The 20,042-nt window shown below is 39.5% G+C and overlaps 1 protein-coding gene across 2 annotated transcripts; it reads left to right on the top strand.

Moving 5' to 3' along the window:
* The first annotated feature begins 230 nt into the window (after positions 1 to 230).
* On the top strand, positions 231 to 19,034 carry LOC103151698 (plastin-3-like). Of its 2 annotated transcripts, none has more exons than XM_007571878.2 (16): positions 231 to 431; positions 8,927 to 8,993; positions 10,689 to 10,840; positions 11,970 to 12,099; positions 12,192 to 12,324; positions 12,419 to 12,500; positions 12,579 to 12,744; positions 12,842 to 12,981; positions 13,469 to 13,564; positions 15,693 to 15,879; positions 15,974 to 16,052; positions 16,128 to 16,248; positions 16,328 to 16,461; positions 16,731 to 16,854; positions 17,472 to 17,596; positions 17,732 to 19,034. In XM_007571878.2, exons 1-16 carry the CDS (start codon positions 246 to 248, stop codon positions 17,862 to 17,864), a joined length of 2,055 nt encoding a protein of 684 aa, XP_007571940.2. In that variant the 5' UTR covers positions 231 to 245; the 3' UTR covers positions 17,865 to 19,034. The 2 variants fall into 2 exon arrangements, with proteins under 2 accessions (XP_007571940.2, XP_007571939.2); XM_007571877.2 differs by lacking the exon at positions 231 to 431 and adding an exon at positions 4,781 to 4,981.
* The last annotated feature ends 1,008 nt before the right edge of the window (positions 19,035 to 20,042 follow it).

The following is a 20,042-nucleotide window of genomic DNA, read 5'->3' as shown; positions in this document are numbered from 1 at the left end:
TTCTCGGTAAGATTGTAGAAATGTGGAATTTTTGGTCATAACACATAACAAAAATATTAAATATTATAGCTTTGTGAAACATACCTCAGAAAATAAAATGGCATTTTCAATCAAATATGTGATGTATAATTTTATTTTATTTTATTTTATTTTTAGCAACAAGTAAAAAAATAATATCCTCCAGGGGAAGCGAGCATTCTCCTAGAAACCGTAATTTATTGATACCTTTGGATGTGCGGTAAGACATGGCTGTGGAGGCGGGATGTGCTCCGGAGGGGAAGGGGTGGCGCGGAGCGGCGCGGCGGAGGGCGGAGCGGCTCCGCTCACCGGGCGGTGTCAGCAGTGAAAAACGGGACAGAGCGGCAGAGGCAGGCCGACAGAGGGTTCCATTCCTCCGGGTGCTTCCACCGAATTGCTCCAACAGACTTCAGGTAAGGACGTGATGTTTCCTAAGGGCGTTTGAATGTTATAGCCCACAGCTTTTATTACTGCGCCACATCTTTTTTAAACATCATTATTGCAGCTTGAAGTTTAAAATTATGTAACATATTTTAACAATGTCACANTGGCCTAGTCAAAGTCAACTGAAAATCTGATCAAGCTTAAACTATTTGACAGAGGCAGAATTAGTGCAAGCGTCACTCTTGAGAAAGTCAAACAGTACGGTGAGGTTCGGTGTCAGCAGACAGTAGTTTAATGGGTGACTGATCTTTGCATTGGTAAACCCACACTACATAAACCTGCCTGCTTTCTGTATTCAAATGTTTCAGCATTTAAAGAGACAAAGAACAAGCTTCAGGTACGGCACCAGTTTCTGCACATTTGCTTATGCGTGAGCTGCTGGTCCCACACGGCCGTCTGTTTTCCATTCACTCCCTTTCTCACACTGGTGAACAATGGTGAATTGACCTGCAGTTTGTTTGGCTCTGCTGTCACCGGTGTTAGCACACAAGCTGCCTGTCATCACACAGGACAGGGAAAAATCCCAAGGTTTTTCTGCAGCTGTGTTTCTGGATCAGGGGTCTGCAACCTGCGGCTGCGGAGCCACAAGTGGTTCTTTGGACCTTCAACAATGGTCCTTAATTTTTTTGTAATATAGGTATAATAAGTTATGACAGAGTATTGGGTCCATGCTAAGAACAAATGAAATTATGAGAATAAAGTCTTACGAGAAAAGTTAAAATAATATGAGAATAAAGTCTTATTTTGAGAACAAAACAATATTACTAGAAGGAGGTTGAACAAAAATTATAATAAATTTTAAAAAATTGACTTTTACAAACTCAGAAAATTTCCAAGTTTTTTCTAGAAAATTGAGAAATTCATCTCAAAATTTCTGATTTTTTTTTTTTTTCTCGCAAATTTTCAACTTCTGGAGCTCAGAAACGCTCAAGTTTTTGCGAAAAAATTTTTAAGATTCTGACCAAAAAATCAGAATTTCTGATTGTTTTGTCAAAAATGTACTCCTTTTTTTTTTCCGTCTATCTAACGTGGTCCTATTACGCCGTCGCACCGGAACGGCTCGCATCATTCTTATTTCGTTTCAAACTCGCTTGATGTGAAAAAAATGTTTCCCCTGCAGCTTTGAGAAACTAAAGAGAAGCAAACACCAAACTCGATCTGTCTGAAAAGTCACCTCATCTCAACACAAACACTTCTTATAAAAAAAAGTGACTTTTTTTTCCGAATTTGGTGTGTTTCCATAAAGCAAATTTATCCTGCATAATTTGAATTTGCTTTGGTAAGTGGAAACACAGACACTGACTGTCACCCATGGTAGTGGAGGGCTGATGATGTGGGCTTGTTTTCAACAGCAGGACCTTGATGCCTTGCAGTCACTGAGTCAACTCTGTATACCGAAGCATTCTAGAATCAAACTCGGGGCCTTCTATTCGACAGCTCAAGTCTCAACTGGGTCACGTAACCTGATCTGAAAGCACAGGGGCGCGTCTGCAACAGACTGGCGGAAAAAGTAAGGAAACTATAGTGGAGAAATGGGACTAATTTAGTGGATGCGTTTCTCTTTAGTTTATTAGCAATGCACGGGGGGATTTCAGTTTGTTTCAAGTATCAAACATGTCTCAGTAAGTCAGATACCATTATCTGTTTCAAATCTTTACATATCTATCTGTCTGTAAGAAGGATATTCATGAATGTAGGGAATGAACTGTAGGTCTCACATTCCACTGAGGAATGTGATTTTCCTTGTGTGGAAAATCACAGTTTAAGACTCCCTAACACTCTCCATCTAAAGACTAAAATGTACTTAAATCAAAGGTTGAATAGCTTAATAACAGTAGAGTAAAATGACAAAATGAAACTGATTGAAGGCTTTTTACTAGCTTAAAAATAGTGAGTGCCTCTCTATGGTTTGTCATGTAATTTCAGATATTATTCTGAGTAAAATATATAAATATACATATATATTTTCTTCAGGTTCTGTTTATATTTTGACAAACAGTACTGAGTTAATCCATTCTGTTTTTTTTTATATATTTCTGTAAACAGCCTTTATGGTTTTATGTGTTTTCCAGCCCCGTAGTGCCACTCAACTGTTACCTTCAGTTGTGATGTAAATGCTACGCATATAAAATATGATGTAAAAGAAATTTGTCTTTGTAATTTAAATCCTTCAAATAGGGCCTCTGTCTCTTTAAGAAGAAGCTTCTGCTCTTTCTGAAACTCCGCCTTCAGGAAGTCATTACAACATGGCTCCTCCCTCAACTCTTCGTTTTTACCAGTGTTTCACAGGGAAGTAGCTCCTATAATCAGCTCAGCAGTTCCACCAGGTGTTTGCTAATTGCTGCTAGCTAGTCTGAAGGAGCTGAGTGGGGGAGATTAAAAGATTTTTCAAATATTAAGGGAACACTCTAGGTATGTTTTCGAGGAGGAAATAACTTTTTAAACATGTTATTTTAAAAAAAATTGATTTTACATAATACTCCTCCTTTAACAAAACAATGTTGCAAAAGTATTCACACAGCCTTTCAATTTTCCTAATTTCCGTTCCAATCCGGAACAGAAATGAGGTGTTAGTGGCATCATGCTGTGAAGGTTTTCCCCCCCGACACACCCATTTGATTTTCACACAGTTCCATGTAACACCAGCTGAATTTGTTGCGGCTGTCACATGACAAAATCTCACGAGACGGTTTATCTGCCGAGCACAATGTGGCTCTCAGTCCCAATCCACGTTTGTTTCTCAGAAAAACAAGTTCTAGAAAAGCCCCCTAAAGAAATGTTCTTTCTTGTTCATATTAGAGGTATTCACTCTGACAAGATTCAGCACATCGCTTCAGGAAGACGAGGTGAGAGATAACAGGAGAATGGGGAGAATGAATGGAGGAGAAGAAGGAGGAATTCCTGCATGTACGGGCTAGCAGCGCTAACAGCTTAGATGCAAAATGACACTTACTGCTACAACATGCTTCCACTGAGGAATGTAAAATAATTACAACATCAGCACGTCTGTATTTCTGCAAGAAGATGATAATGGAACATCTACCAATCAGAAGGTTCTAGTTAATGCCTACGTTAGGGTGCAGCAGCTGGTCAATGCAGTGGCATGTGTGACTAACTGTGAGTAGGTTAGTGTATAACTAGAAGGCCTTACTTATCCTCTGATTCTCATAGGATGTGGCAATAATCCTGGAATGGGGGAGGCGAGCTCTCAAGGGGGAACAACAGATCCTGACCCGAACATTGTTCAAAGAGAAAATAACACAGGCTAGACGTGATTCTCAGAACATCATTAAAAAGGTTGCTCTAAGATATGTAAAATTATATTTTCACAGTTTACATTTTTTATCTTATTGGGCTTTTAAATGATGGACGCACGCAAAGCAGCGCATAATCGTGAAATGGAAGATGAGTGTTCCTTGGATTTCATTTTTTCACTAATTAAAATCAAAAGAATTTGTATGGTGTATTCACATTTGGCATGCTTGTCCAGCGGTGTGTCCTGTTAACACAGACCATACATCTAAAATGCACATATTGAGAATGCGAATACATTTGATTTAGACAAATTAGAATATTTTAAATTATTAATGATTTAAAGTTGAGATTTTGGAATTGGCAGGTTTACTTTATAAAAATACAAACAACCTTCATTTTCCGATTGCTGTGTTTACTTTGTTATACATTTCGGAAAATAATAATTGGTGATTGTTTTTGTCTTAGCCAATTAAAATTGGATTCCCTCAAATCCACATTGAAATGCTGTTAGTGGTGGTGAAGTTCTTAACTGATAAGGGGTCCCTTAGCAAAATTCTGTTTAAGGCCTCATACAACCCTTTCACGTCACATTTGTGTTGTTCTTTCATATAAAAACCCAATAAAATGCAAAAGTGTGCCGGTCTGTGGGACAAAATGTGGAAATATTCCGAGGTAAGGACTTTTACAGGCCACTGAATGAATAATTTTAAATATTATAATTTGGAAAAAGCGTAATATCTTCTCAGAATATTTGTTGAACAGTGGCCCGAACATTAGCAGTAGTATTAGCATTAGCATATTTTGGCGTGAGTTAGCGTGATAATGAATACCACCTGTTCTCGGTAAGATTGTAGAAATGTGGAATTTTTGGTCATAACACACAAAAATATTTAATATTATAGCTTTGTGAAACATACCTCAGAAAATAAAATGGCATTTTCAATCAAATATGTGATGTATAATTTTATTTTATTTTATTTTATTTTTAGCAACAAGTAAAAAAATAATATCCTCCAGGGGAAGCGAGCATTCTCCTAGAAACCGTAATTTATTGATACCTTTGGATGTGCGGTAAGACATGGCTGTGGAGGCGGGATGTGCTCCGGAGGGGAAGGGGTGGCGCGGAGCGGCGCGGCGGAGGGCGGAGCGGCTCCGCTCACCGGGCGGTGTCAGCAGTGAAAAACGGGACAGAGCGGCAGAGGCAGGCCGACAGAGGGTTCCATTCCTCCGGGTGCTTCCACCAAATTGCTCCAACGGACTTCAGGTAAGGACGTGATGTTTCCTAAGGGCGTTTGAATGTTATAGCCCACAGCTTTTATTACTGCGCCACATCTTTTTTAAACATCATTATTGCAGCTTGAAGTTTAAAATTATGTAACATATTTTAACAATGTCACACATGTAATTTAGAATGATTTAAAAAAAAAAAAAGACTATTACGTGAACCTTCACCGTAAACACCCAACCGAAATGTTAATATTATGGTTTTATGTGATATGGTAGCGTTTTTGTTTTTTCTCTCTCTTTCTGTAATTTTTGGTACCAGCAGCAGCCATGTCCCATAGTCAAGAAAGTCATGAGCATCGCTGCTGCTGGTGCTGCAGAGGATGGCTGGATGGATGGATGACTCTTAATGTGCCAACAGCATCTAGACTGACTCGGTGTTTCCTCTAGACACACTGTCCTGGTGACCATGTTTGCTATTGGTTGACCAGTGTGGTCAGACTCAGTCAGATAAATTAATCTGTTGCGGTACTGTTGTCACTGATGTCAGAGAAGTGAAAGACAATACCTCCTATAAACAGTGACATCTTGTGGCAGTAAAAATGCACACCTATTCTGAATGCATCCATGAAACAAGTTTTTATAAACTCACTAATAAAATAAATAAATTAATAATAATAATAATAATAATAATAATAATAATAAATGTAATACCAGAGATGAATAAATCCATCAGAGAGGGATTGGAATAAGCATATAAGCAGATTTTCTCGTTCAAACATATTCACATTCACAATTCAAACACCAAAATATATATTTAGATAGCTATTTGTTTGAAAAGAAGGTTGGCAGAAGTGTAAACATATTTGTTCCTGCCACCTTTCTTTTTTATGTGTTACTTTGCATCATTCTTTATTTAAAGATTTAATTAAACTAAGAGCTCCTCATTTTTTTGTCTGCAAATGCAACAACAATGCATTTACAGACAAATGTGTTGTTAGTCTGTAAACAATGCATTTGTTTACAAACAAATGCATGAGATGAGAAAATTATCTTGTCATTTTCTCATCACTTCTTACACTATCAAATAACATTCAATATTTATTTTTTCTTCTTTTTTTTTTCTTGTAGTCATGATCCATCTGCTCCATTTCTCCTTTGATTGACTCTATTTATTCCGTTTATTCCGCTACTCATTTTGGCTTGCTATGGACAGTAGTTTGTAGCTGCCAAGAGTAACATACCCACTACTGTCTGTATGGTATTTGTGGTGGTAAAAATTCTCCGGTACCCATTATTCAAATAGTCTGGGAAACAGCTTAACTGTGCTACACAACCCCCAGGTTTCACAGTACCATAGTGCATTTGTCACAGGTGGTTTGAGAAATGTTCCAATGCCTTTCACCACCAGCACGTGCGTCTATTATAATGTGCTCCTTTTTGACTATTTAAACCATCGGGTTTGCATGCTTCCCCTCAAACTGAAATCTCTTGTTTGTTTGTTGGGCTGTAGTTTCATTAAAACATGCAAAGGAGGATTTTGCAGATTTAGATGTGGACATGTTGAATGTAGTTGACATGCTTTGGACTAAAACAGCAAAGAGACGCCCTTTTCTCCAACAAGTCTTCACAGATCTGTTGAGAGCAGCTGGTTTAGGGGGCGGGGCCATTTTAGGTGACCACACCCACCTAAAATGGTCACCCATTTTAAATTGGTGTCCTTTGAGATTGATGGTGAAGCTTTGGGTTGCAAAGCTAGCATACGTTCAAAATACACTCAGTCCGACAGTTCATATATTAACCCATTTTTATACTAATATAAAAATACTGGAGTTAAAATTTTATGTAATCATGAAAAAGTAAATACATACACACACACACACAATAAAGCCATCATTTGAGTTCAGAACACCAACAAGATGAATGGCCAGGAGAAATTTGTCGTCTTTGTATCGGTTAAACATACACATTAGATAAAGAAAAAAACATTGTAAGTTCATCTAACTTTTAATGCCAGTGGTAAAGAAAACACCTTGAGATGAGTTTGGTTCAATATGAGGTTAAAGTTGAAGATAAAGGAGGCCAGATGGTGATGATTGGACCTCATAAATGGGACCCGCCCGCAGACATTATTGAACAGTGTTGGTCATTTCACTCCTTCTCCATGTTGACCTCTGAATGTTTTGTAGTGGAATTGTTGAGTTTCACTTGATGTCACGAATTTGACACCACGTCAGATATTGACATTAGCTTCTGCTTATTTTACTAGTCTTTTATTGCATGGGTGGGAATGTGTTTCTAAACAATTTTCTATTTCTGAATTTTATGGTTTTGTGTCATGTTGGCATTTGTAATGTTTTAAATGTTTTGAGGTATTCTGTACAACACTTTGGTCACTTTGGTAATTTAAAGTGCTTTACGAGTAAAGGTAGATTGGATTGGATAGAAAATGCTGCTGTCCCCAACAAGTGTTCCATAACAATCCCGATCATGTGATTTTATGATTCGGATCAAAGAAATCTACAATTAAGAGTTAGGGTGCACCGATTGCATTTTTCTGGTTGGTCACTGATCTTTCAAAGGGCTTACCTGCAGGTTCCGAGTTTGGCTGATACCAACTTGTTTGTCTGAAAAGTTGCAACAGTGTCGCTAAGTTGGTAACAGTGGGGTGACTATTGTGGGCGAGTCTTTCAGACAGCCATTTTCAGGCCTTTGTGGAGGCAGATAAGATTGGTGGGTAGGATCGGTTTCTTATTTAAATACCAGTCACCCAAAATTAAGAAAATCTGGGCCAGTTTGTTGGTGTTTGCACAGTAAGAAGTCAACTGGAGTTATCTTGGTTTGATTTCATGTCTGTCAGGTTTGATAAAAGTCAACTGGTTCAAAAGATCTTGGTCAATTCACCAATTAATACTTACACATTCCTACCTTATCCCATACATAGGAAAGGAATAAACTTTGTACAAACTGAAGCACGGTTGGTAGAAAACTTTGTTTTTTAAAGGCTGATAAGACTGAAGCCATCTAAACAAACATCAGAAATACAACTAACAGGCATGGAAAGTGAAACAAAGTTCATGGATAGCGTTTTGCAATGGTTTAAGGTCATATAAAAATGTTTGTTAATGGCTGTACTTCAAAAGCAAAATCTTACCAACTACTTTTGGTTTAGTTTCTAGTGTAACTATCTCAGCATCCTTGACATAAGACAAAACTTAGAAGATCTAGGAGCTCATTTTAAGTCACTAACTCCTTAATATTGATGAAAAAATTCTTTTTTCCCTTGTTTGTTTTTTTCCTTCTTACTTCTTCTTTTTTATCAATATTAAGGAATTATTGACTTAAATAAAAGCGCCTATATCTTATTATTATACCACTATAATAATAGTAACATTTCTTATTTTGAACAGTGACAAACTGTGACTGTGAGATATCTTCTTTTGCTAACAGGCAGTGTTTGTTATCAGAGAAATCTCAGTTCATCTCCTCTCTGTCTCTATCACAGTCGCTGCTCTGCTCTCTGCAGCTAACAGCTCTCAAATCGAACCCCAACTAAATCAAATTCAGGACGGGGCCATCTCACTGCCCTCCTGTTTCTGGAACTGGGCATCCACAGTAATACTTTCTGGAACACTAAGCTTTCATGTAATAAGATAGCTCTTAGCTCAGTAAGAGTGAATATCTTGCAGTAGAAGATGCATCAAAACAACTCGGTCTACAACGATCAAATATCGATGAGATCAGATGGAGCTACCTAATAGAGGAACAATGATAGATAAACACTAACACAAGCTATAATAATCCATTTCTGTAGCTTCCATTAGAAAGCTTCTGATAAAGGCTTCATTAAAACCTTAGAATATCAGGGAATCGGTTCCGTCCGGCTTTGTCACAGATGAATTTGCGCCGCCATGAAGTGATCCACTAACAGGAAGAGAAGACAGAGTGCGGCAGTCAGCTTCTTGAACATCCGTCTCTCCCTCAGGTCAGCATGTCTGGGAAGGTGAGCGCCGAGGAGCTGGAGGAGATCAGGGAGGGCTTCCAGAAAGTCGGTGAGTTCTCTCAGATCTTACAGATATAAGAGCGTTTACCGTATCGTTTATCATGGAAACTTTTTTCTCACGATAAGAATTTATCATTGTCATGATACATTTGAGTTACTGATGTTAAGTTAAAAAAATCAAAATAAAACTGACATTAAGCTATCTTTGTTACTTTCTCCAGTGGTTGTTCCACAGAAGTATTAATTAATATCAGTAAATTTAAAATATCATTAAATGTTGTTACTGTAATGTACAAGCAAAATCAGCCAGAACCCAAAACGCAGCCAAGACAAGTGTTCAAATTCACAAAAAGTTTATTACAAAATAAGGGTGAAGAAGGGGCTCCACAGGGTGTGGTCACACTGGTGACTGAGGAATGGGGAAACCACAGGGGTTGGGAAGCCAGCTAGGGGAGGGTAGGGTGAATGGGCCGTGGGGACTCAGGGGACAACCAGATGACTGGGACAAAATCCACAAACCAGAGACTTAGTCGTTGAACAATCCAGGGTCATGCACCGGGGCTTCTCAGGCAATGTAAATCCAACAGACAGAAAACTGGAGGCAGGGTCAGAGGCAGGCAGGGTTCAGCAACAGGAGGTCAAAAATCTTCAACAGCAGAGGGAAAAGGCCAAAATCTGTGGTCAAAAAAAACCAGACAGGATAAGAAAACCAGGAGACTCATGAACATGGAACAAGGCTTGAAAGCTGTAACTGTGGCAACAGACGATCTCGCACTGAGCTGGTGACGAGCAGCTGTTTAAATAGGGAGCAGCACAGTGCAGGTGAGGGTAATGAGTAATCAGCACACTCAGGGTAGGGCTGCAGGGCTGCAAACATGACAGATACTGTACAGCTTTGTGATAAAAATCACTTTTTAAAGTATGTTGCGTCCTGAAGAAGCCTAGTGTAAATGGGAATAATTTTTAAGAACATTATGTGTTTGTGGTGCTATGAATGCTGTGCTATGCAGTTAGTCATACAGTTACTTAAAAAAGATTAAGAAATAGTGTTTTTTAACAGAATCTTTATCATTATTACAATAGTACCACAAAATATCACAATATAATCCTAGGTTCATATCTCCCACCCCTACATCATCATGTTACAGCTGATGCAACATGTGTGAAATCGATTGCTGATTCTACTCTGATAAAAATGGGTTGGAACCCTAAAATAATTTTCCACTTACTGGGGCTTTCTATCATATTTGTATTAAAAATCTCACAGTACATAGAAGAGGTGATGATGCAGTGTGGTCCAACAGGATTTCCAGAGGGAATCCTTTAGGACAAAAAGGCATGAATATCTCAATCTTTAACTAATCTGATCACAGTTCCAGTTAAAGTCTCAGTTGACTTCAGACATTTCCAGTGGAAAGAAAAACCTCTTTCTTAGAGGACCGGTATGCATGTTAATACCGTGCAACGGTCGTCATAGAGACCTAGGTTTTACCATCGTCATTGTGGGTAGTAGCAAGATAAGTACAAGATAATACCAATGGATATTGGCTAAAAGAACTTATCCTCTGGGTTTGTATGAAGTTCTAATCTACCGTTCGATGCTGACAACTTTATTGAGGTCTCATCTTTTGACAAACACAGTGACTGCCGCCATTTTATCTGGAAGGTTCCAGCAGCATTTGTGAGAAATAGAGACCACCTGAATTAAACCTCCGTTTCCTCCCCCAACCTTTACCCTGTCTAGATGTGGACCACAGCGGCTTCATCTGCGCCTCAGAGCTGGGCGACCTGTTCCGGGAGGTGGGCTGTCCGTTGCCTGGATACCAGATCCGGGAGCTGCTCCAGAAACTGGACCGGGACAAAGACAGCCGCATCAACTTTGAGGAGTTCACGGCTGTAGGTAACGCTAACTAACTAACTAACTAACTAGCTAACTAACTAACTAACTAACTAACTAACTAACTAACTAACTAAACTTGGTGGTTTTATTCACTTTAAATTTGAATGATAATGGGCAGAAAATTCACCAGTTTTTCTCTTTTGTTGCCATATTTAGGGTAATTTAGTACTAAATGACGCTTATCTACACTTCTCTTCTTATCATTCATAGTCTATTTCATTACTATAAGTATCCATACTGAAGTATTTATTATAAGCAAAGCTACAACTAACAGGTTTGAGCTTTGTAGATTATTTTTGCAGAATGTAGATTCTGCAAAAATAATAAAATAGATGACCTTCTTTCCTTTTCTGCTTCTTAAATATAACTTGGATTAAATCATCATTTTTGACAGGTTCTTACCCAGGTCTTGTTACATGTTGTTTAGTTGTTGTTTTTTTAAGAGACATATACAAATAGCCTCACCATTGCCCTCCTACATAATTCTGCTTGATTCTCATCTCTCTTCAGTACTCTGTCTCCGATTTCTTTCATTGAACTCAATTTCTCTGGTAGAATTTCAACTGGGCCTATCAGTGAGCAGAAGGAAACATGAATTATGTTATGGAACATTTTAGAGTTGTTGTATGCACATAAAGGGTTGTAGTTTTAACAATGGCAGCAGTGAAAGTGAACAAAATCACTGACAACGCTTCCAAATAAGGAGCAATTAAAGTCAGAGCAAGAGGAAGATGTTGTGATTTTACTCCCTACGCGTTTGATTACAGCGCATGAGATTTCTGGTAAGCTTGTGCGTTACAGACATCACAGCCAAACGTTAGTCACTGGGTAAGAGCCAGTTGTCTCTTGCCTCCAGTAAGTAATCCTTTCTCAGTAGCTACAGGTCCAGAGCCTCTGTACCTGTACCAAAGCGTAGAACAAAGTGCTTTGTTTTTACCAGGCTATAAAACAACTAATCTGGGTCAAACTTTGAAGATGTAAGTAGGTATTGTGAGTAGAACTGAAAGGTGCTGTGTTATACCTGGTATTTTGTCACATTTGCTGATGGATAAACCATTGGTATGTTGATGTATGTTTCAGCCCTCACTCTAACTTCTTGGACCCATCTTTCCTCTGACCTTTCAGATCTTCCAGGAGATGAAGGATGACAAAATGGCTCAGGGTTTCAGGAAGGCTCTCAGCAAGAAAGAAGGTGTCGTAGCCATCAAAGGCACCAGTGAGCTCTCCAGTGAGGGAACTACGCACTCCATCTCTGGTTAGTATCTGCTTGAAACGGTCTGAGCCTGTAGCATGTTTGGTTTTACAACACTTCAGGTAAAGTGACGTAGCATTTGACTTTCATTTCAGAACAGGAGCGCTTCGCCTTCGCCAACTACATCAACTCATCTTTGGAGAAGGACCCGGACTGTAAGCATGTCCTGCCCATTGACGCTAACACCGGACATCTGTTTAAAGCTGTGGCAGACGGCATTGTGCTTTGGTAAACCTTATCCATCACTTCCTTTTCTCCCTTATTGAGCCTTCGTTTTCATATTCTAAACCCTGGTGTCATTTCCTCTCATTTTTTGCCACAGTAAACTCATCAACCTGTCTGTTCCCGACACCATCGATGAGAGGACTATCAACAAAAAGAAACTCACAGCCTTCACCACACAGGTAAGACTCATACGGATTCATATTCACCCAAATCTGGTTGAGTAACGCAGTAAGTTCCCTCTGACTTTGGACCAACAGGAGAACCTGAACTTGGCTCTGAACTCAGCTTCAGCCATCGGCTGCCAAGTGGTCAACATCGGCGCTCAGGACCTAAAGGAGGGCAAGCCTCACCTGGTGCTTGGCCTTCTCTGGCAGATCATCAAGATAGGACTGTTTGCCGATATGCAACTGAGTCGCAACGAAGGTGCAGTACACTCAACTGCGCCTACTCCGCTGGACTCGCTTGATACAAAGTTTCATTTCTGTGTCTTGTTCCGTTCTGAATGTCTTTGCATTCGCAGCACTGGCAGCGCTGCTGCAGGATGGGGAGAGTCTGGAGGAGCTGATGAAGCTCGGTCCTGAAGAACTGCTGCTGCGGTGGGCTAATTTCCACTTAAAGAATTCAGGCATGACCATATCGAACTTTTCTGGAGACATTAAGGTGAGCAGACGTCACAGTGGGGGCTGTGGTTATTTTATGTATCGACACTTATGTTGGGTGGTAAAGGAGTCTGTAGAAGTTTTGTACCCATTTTCTACTTTCTGTGTTGGTGGTCTTAAAATAGAGTCTGTTTTAGCTGCACAGTTGGTAGAACTATCTGTTCATTACAAATGTGTGAGGAAACTTTGTTGATATTCTTCTAATGTTGAAAAACACACGTTTCTATGAAGCAGCTTTATTTTCATAATTCCAATTTGTGCAATTTTTTGGTTGTTGGAAATGCAGCTACAGTTGCCTTGGCTAATTGCTCTCCAAATTGCCCCTGGGTATGAGTTAGGTTGTTTGTTCTGTGTTTGTCTATGTTGCCATGTGATGGACTGGTCACCTGTCCAGGGTGTACTCCTTATCTCACCCAATGGCTGTTGGATTCCAGTCTCCACAGGACATTCCCATATTAACAATGTGAAACTCTGTCTTTTTTGTGCAGGACTCCAGGGCGTATTTCCACCTGCTGCAGCAGATCGCTCCAGATGGTAGCAAAGAGGATGTTCCTCGGATTGAGATCGACATGACTGGTCTTTATGTGAGTCTGCAGCTTCAGCAGCCTGCTTTCATTTTCCTCGGGGCGTTTGCGCATTCTTCAAATGTCTTCAATTTATGAAAAAAAATAAGTTGGCCTTAAATGCATTCACATTGGTCTCAAATTTTATTGTGGTCAGACTATTTAATCTTGTATATTCTGTAGTTTTTTTTTTGTTTTTGTTTTTTTTTTTGATGGAGAGTACTGTTATGTGAAAGTTTAAGTCAGACTCAGACATCTAAACTGTGGCATTCTGTGGCTGGAGGCGGTAGCAGCCACAGGTGTGGTACCCAAATGCTAATACACTTGCTAGTTAGCTAGCTAGCTAATATTTCCAGCTAGCTAGCGAGGTTAAATCTAGCTGGCTTTTTTTCTACAGCCATCATGGGTAAGTGCAGATTTATTTTATCGTCAGTTATCTGAACAATATTGGTCTCACCATTGGCTCACTTCTGTTGCCAACCCCTGTAATTTATTTATAAGCATTTTTTTGTACATTTCCTTTATGTTAGGTCTTAAATTCCATTCATAATGGTCTTAAAAGGTTTTTAAAACGTCTTAATTTGTGTTGGTGATCTCTGCAGACACCCTGTTCCTTTACTTTAGTGATATTACAACATCAATCACTCTAAACTGGTGAACACAACAGAAACTGGTGGTCATGTCACAGAATCAATCTTGAATCTATTTGCAGTTCAGACTAAACTCAGTTTAGGATGTTTATTGACGTGGCCGTTCAGGCCGAATGGAAGTTGTTTATCTTCTTCCTGCTTCCTGTGGGTTATTTTAAGCTCGGGATATCATTCCGACTGGAGTGCATGTCATAGGCTGACTCTGTTTTTCTGAGTGGGATTTTTGTATTTTGTTTACCCTCAGGTTCCCACAGGAGACCTGGGAAACAATTTGGAAAAACAAAATTAAAATGGGGGGATTTCAAACTTAATTCCATGAGGGCAAGAAAAAGTCAGACTTTTCTTCATTTCAAATCAATCGACACATAGCAATTTCCATCCATCCATTTTCTTTACACCCTTGTCCCTTAGTTGGGTCGGGAGGGGTGCTGGTGCCTATCTCCAGCTAACGTTCCGGGGTACACCTTGGACGGGTCGCCAGTCTGTCGCAGGGCAACACAGAGACACACAGGACAAACAACCATGCACACACACACCTAGGGGCAATTTGAAGAGGCCAATTAACCTGATAGTAATGTTTTTGGACCATGGGAGGAAACCGGAGTACCCGGAGAAAACCCACACATTCACAGGGAGAACATGCAAACTCCATGCAGAAAGACCGGGGCCGGGAATCAAACCCAGAACCTTCTTGCTGCAAGGCTCTACCAACTGTGCCACTGTGCAGCCCACGCAGCCAATTTGTGGACTTTATTTCTTTCTTCCAGTCTTTGTAGTCAGATCCAACAAAAACTTAAAAAAACATTACAGACATCGTTCTTAAGTTATTTGTCATACATAAAGGATAAAATACACACCCGATAATATCAGGAAAAATGTTGCTTGGCAACATGTTGGAAAGAAACATATATACTTTTTGTATCCATGAACAAATTTCTGGCATAATTCTTGTTTCTTTTTCAACAGAAACATTATAATTTATTTGAGCTTATTTGACTTGACTTTTAGTTGTAGTTTGTAAATTTTCACTTGGGTCGAACTTGTACAGATATAATATTGCAACCGTAGCCAAAAGTATTAGCTGAATAGGATGGTTAGCTATTCAGCTAACTACCTGCGATTAGCTAAATTTCAAAATACTTGAGCCTCTTTCGGGAAACAATTAGAACTGTATATTTTAATAATTCACACACCAAATATGCATCAATGAAAACTGTCCTATCACTACCGAAGGAGCTAACATCCACAGACTTCCTTATTTTCACTGTTAGGATACAGCCACTCAGTGCAAAGTATTGTTTTTCTTTCTTGTGTCAATCTTAATAGAATGTCATAACTGTCACAATAAACGAGCCAAAAAAATGGAAATGTTTTTTTTTTTTATCTTAAAAAGTTATTTGTCTATGTAGTAGTCATTCATTCAGAGTTATTGATGCTCTTTTGTGGTATTTGTGAGACGTTTCTTGCTCTCAAACGTGACATTGCGTTTGGGTCTCTAGGAGCAAGACCTCAAAAAGAGAGCAGAGTGTCTGCTGAAGCAGGCCGACCGGCTGGGCTGCCGTCAGTTTGTGACCGCCACCGACATCGTGACAGGAAACGCCAAACTCAACCTGGCCTTCGTGGCCACGCTCTTCAACAAGTACCCGGCGCTCACCAAACCCGAAAACCAGGAGTGGAATCTTGAAAGTAAAGCACGGATACGACTTTCTTGAAACTTTTTTCCCCCCCACCTATTTCCAGACTTGTGTGGGCTTCATTATCCTCCTTGACTTTGTTTTAGGTGAGACGAGAGAGGAGAGAACCTTCAGGAACTGGATGAACTCGCTGGGAGTCAGTCCACACGTTCACTACATCTATGGGTCAGTGGCTCTCTTTCTGCCGCGCGGGCGTTCTTCTGTTCACTGGCTCATCGACGTGTTTGTGTTTGCATGCAGAGATCTGCAGGACGCCATGGTCATTTTGCAGCTTTATGAAAAGATTAAAGTGAAGGTAGACTGGGACAACAGAGTCAACCTTCCTCCCTTCAAGGGACTAGGAGGAGGTCACTTAAAGAAGGTCAGTTTGGAAATACAGAAAGACTTAAGACTGTTAATCGGAGTAGATCTGAATGTGTTTGCGTCTTTCTCTTATACAGATTGAAAACTGTAACTACGCTGTGGAGCTGGGGAAGAAAAAAGCCGGCTTTTCCCTGGTGGGAATCGGAGGTCAGGACCTGTACGAGGGAAATGAGACTCTCACCCTTGCCTTGGTGTGGCAGCTGATGAGGAGGTGATTTGACTTTTCACTTTCTGGCTCGCAGAGTCAGCGTCTGCTGAGGACGATGGGGGTTGCTATGCAGTTCTGGAGAGGGAGGGGGTGCTGTTTGTCCAGCTTTGAGTCTGAGTAATTAGCATTTTCAGAGGCTTCCTCAACCCTGACAACATATGAACTTTATGGGAAATTTGAGATTCATTTTGAATATGTGTTATTTTTATTTTTTATAAACATTGTGATATTGGTTATACTGAAGGCTAATAATAATGACCGACATGGTGCAGGTACACTTTAAACGTCCTGGAGGACCTCGGACATGGTGAAGTTGCTGGAGACGATTTGATCATCTCGTGGGTCAATAAGGCTCTGAAGGAAGCCGGCAAGAGTTCCTCCATCAAAACTTTTAAGGCAAGTGACACAAACCCATACGGTCCCTTTCCCAGTGTTTTCCTGGGATTTTATGTGAGACATTAAACTTTAATAGCTGAATCAAGAAATAAAACACCAACCTCGGAAGACTCGTGTCATTGTTTAGAAGTTGTATAATTGATAGTTAGACTCAACCTCTGTCTAATTTCCTCAAAGGTTTGGTTCAGAGATCCATGGGCAGCAATAGCATGTCCCAAATGTTTGTCAAAAGTTTTTAGAGGGATTCAACGAGTGGTGGGCACCACTAACTAAAGTGTTAGCTATGCTATCCCTGAACCATGAGTCACAATACTAGTTCTGCTAATGTTAAAATGGTACCCCCACATAGGATTTAGTAGAAGCTAATGGTAAAGTGCTACACCAACATGCTATTTAGTTTAAGCTAATGCCAAAAGCTAAAAGCTAAGTGTGCTAAATACTTTCAAAGTTAGCAAAATCACTAAATTGCTAAGCAACAAATTAGCTCTGTTATTAGCGCAGTAGTGGATTAGCGGAAATGTCAACAATAGTAAATAAGCAGCCGGATGTTCATGTATTAGGACGGCCTGAAGCTAATAGAAGTTTTGCTAATTTGCTGTGTGTGCCTGTCTGTTTAGGACAAAGCCATTAGCACCAGCCTTCCAGTGCTGGACCTGATTGATGCCATTCAGCCGCAGAGCGTGAACTTTGCCCTGGTGAAAAGAGACAATCTCTCAGATGAAGATAAACTGGACAATGCCAAGTAATCACCTCTAACAAATCTGATCATGTAGTGGGGCTAAGAAGCTTTGCTTTTCTCCTTGTCGGAGATAATAGTTACTTTTACTTAGCAAGACGTTACCACAGTAATCCTTTGTTTAAACCTTTCTTGCCCCAGGTATGCCATCTCCATGGCGAGGAAGATCGGCGCTAAAGTCTACGCCCTGCCTGAGGACTTGGTAGAAGTCAACCCCAAAATGGTGATGACCATCTTTGCCTGCCTGATGGGGCGGGGGATGAAGAAGGCTTAAAGAGCAGCGCGTACACATCTAAACGCACTCATACACACGCACGCGCGCGCGCACACACACACACACACACACACACACACAGGGACTGTCTTCATCTGCTGAAACATAAAGGCAGTGAACACGGTGTAGAAGTTTGTCCTGACTTCCTGTCTTTAAACAGAAACAGGAAACTAAAGCTAAAACGTCAAAGGTTCAAACATCGTTCTTCCTGACATTTAGGTTTAAAATTGATTGTTTGTTTCAGCGACCACTTGCTCACCAGTAGAGAAAAGTAGAAATAGTGTCTTTAAATTTGAAAGTTGTGACACATGGGGAACATCGGGGTGATTCTTTTCCAGTTTCCGGTTGTACGATGGGGTTTTTTCTCCTCTCTCATCTTATCCTTATATTTTCTGTTTTTTTCCATGATATCCTCATGTGTCCTTCTTTCTCAGTTCGGCTGTGTGCCAGCCTGTTCACAGGATAAGCATTTATCACAATTAAGCCATATTGATCTTCACAGAATGCCTTTTATTGTAAAATTTTGTTATGTCATAGATGGTCTGTAAGGTGAAAGTCATTTATTAGTAAACCTGATTTTATTGGGATAAAAGCAGGATGAGTAGAAACTATCCAACCAAATCCATCCAAACGTTGTACTTTATTGTGTATTTTAAACGACAAGATCACATAAAAAAAATCAAGTCTGGGTATTTTCTGTTGACTTCTAAATAAAAAAAAAAGTCATATTGATAACTGAAAAGTCTTGTACTTATAGCGAAAGATTATTTCATCCTGATTGATTTCCAAGTGATACTGTTTTCATAGAATATTACAACAGTACAGTTAATAAATAAAAATTGCAGGTCAGTCTAAGCAGAATTATTGTTAATTTTACATCTGCAAAATCTGTGTTTATATCCTCACCCTTATTAACACACCATAAGTGTAATATCAACGAGGGAAAATGATTCACAACCAAATTACGAACGAATGGTGAAACTCATCACGTTGCTACGTCTTCATACATTCCACTGCTGCTGTAGCTTTTCAAAACTCCACTAATATCCACTACAGTTTCCTGCCTTCCAGTCGTTTCAATGTAATGTAAATTGCTTTCAAATACATTCTATTGAGAATGACTGTACAATCAGATCTCTTGTCTCAAATAAATACCTTATTTCATTTGTCTTTGCAGTCTTCTTTGCATTATTGTGCATAAATGTCCCACTAGAATATGTAAATATGTTATATGCCCTTTACGTAGTAAACCTGTTATTGTTTATTTGAGAAATGACCACAATTCACTACTTCTATCAGGCACAGGTGTCACATTTCTCATTTTCTTCCTCTATTCACTGTACATATTTGGTCATTTTCTGTGCATCCAGCATCAGTTTCAGACATATTGGTTTTTGTTCAGAACATGCAATTTTATGCCAAAATATTACCATGTTCAGCTAATCAACAGATAGCATGAAACAAACGTCCACTGCTATACTGATGATACTCTGCTGTATCAATCCATACATCTTGATGAATTCTGATGGGTTTCCTTAGTAAACTTTTTAAGCCAATTTGAATAAATTGAACTTTACTGCACTGTTTGATAACCACGATCAAGTGGAATGTATGTATGATTGGATCGAAATAACTTTTATAATAAAGTACTTTGAGACGACGTGCTATGAATTGAATTAAATAGTCTTAGACCAGTGTTAAAGGGGCGCTATTATCTGGTTTCCAGGTACATAGTACCATTATATAGTACAATCAAATAACTGTGTTAATATCAGTTGTTGTAAAAATGCTGTATTTATCAATGGTGATTTAAAAGAAATTTAACTTCATAATTCAATGCTTTGAAATTGGGCCTCTGTCTCTTTAAAAACTACAACTATTTCTGAAGCTCTCCCGTCAGGAAGTCATCACAACATGGTGGGGAAGGCTTGTCTGTGAGGCAGTGGCTCAGAAACTGCACTGCAGAGGAGGACCTGTGCCTTGAAGGCGGAGCTAGGTTCACCTAGGTGTTTTTCACAGCTGAATGGTTGCTATGGAGATGTTTTTTCTATGAAGGAATAACATTATAACATGATGTACAGCTGAAAAAAAGATTCTACATAATTGTGGCTCTCGAAGGTTCCCTTAGCCACAATGGTTATGACTAAAGATCAAAACTGTTTGTCTTATTTTATTCAT

Source organism: Poecilia formosa, unplaced genomic scaffold, assembly GCF_000485575.1.
Source record: "Poecilia formosa unplaced genomic scaffold, Poecilia_formosa-5.1.2 Scaffold289, whole genome shotgun sequence".
Lineage (NCBI taxonomy): Eukaryota > Metazoa > Chordata > Actinopteri > Cyprinodontiformes > Poeciliidae > Poecilia > Poecilia formosa.
This window is presented reverse-complemented; position numbering and strand designations above follow the sequence as displayed.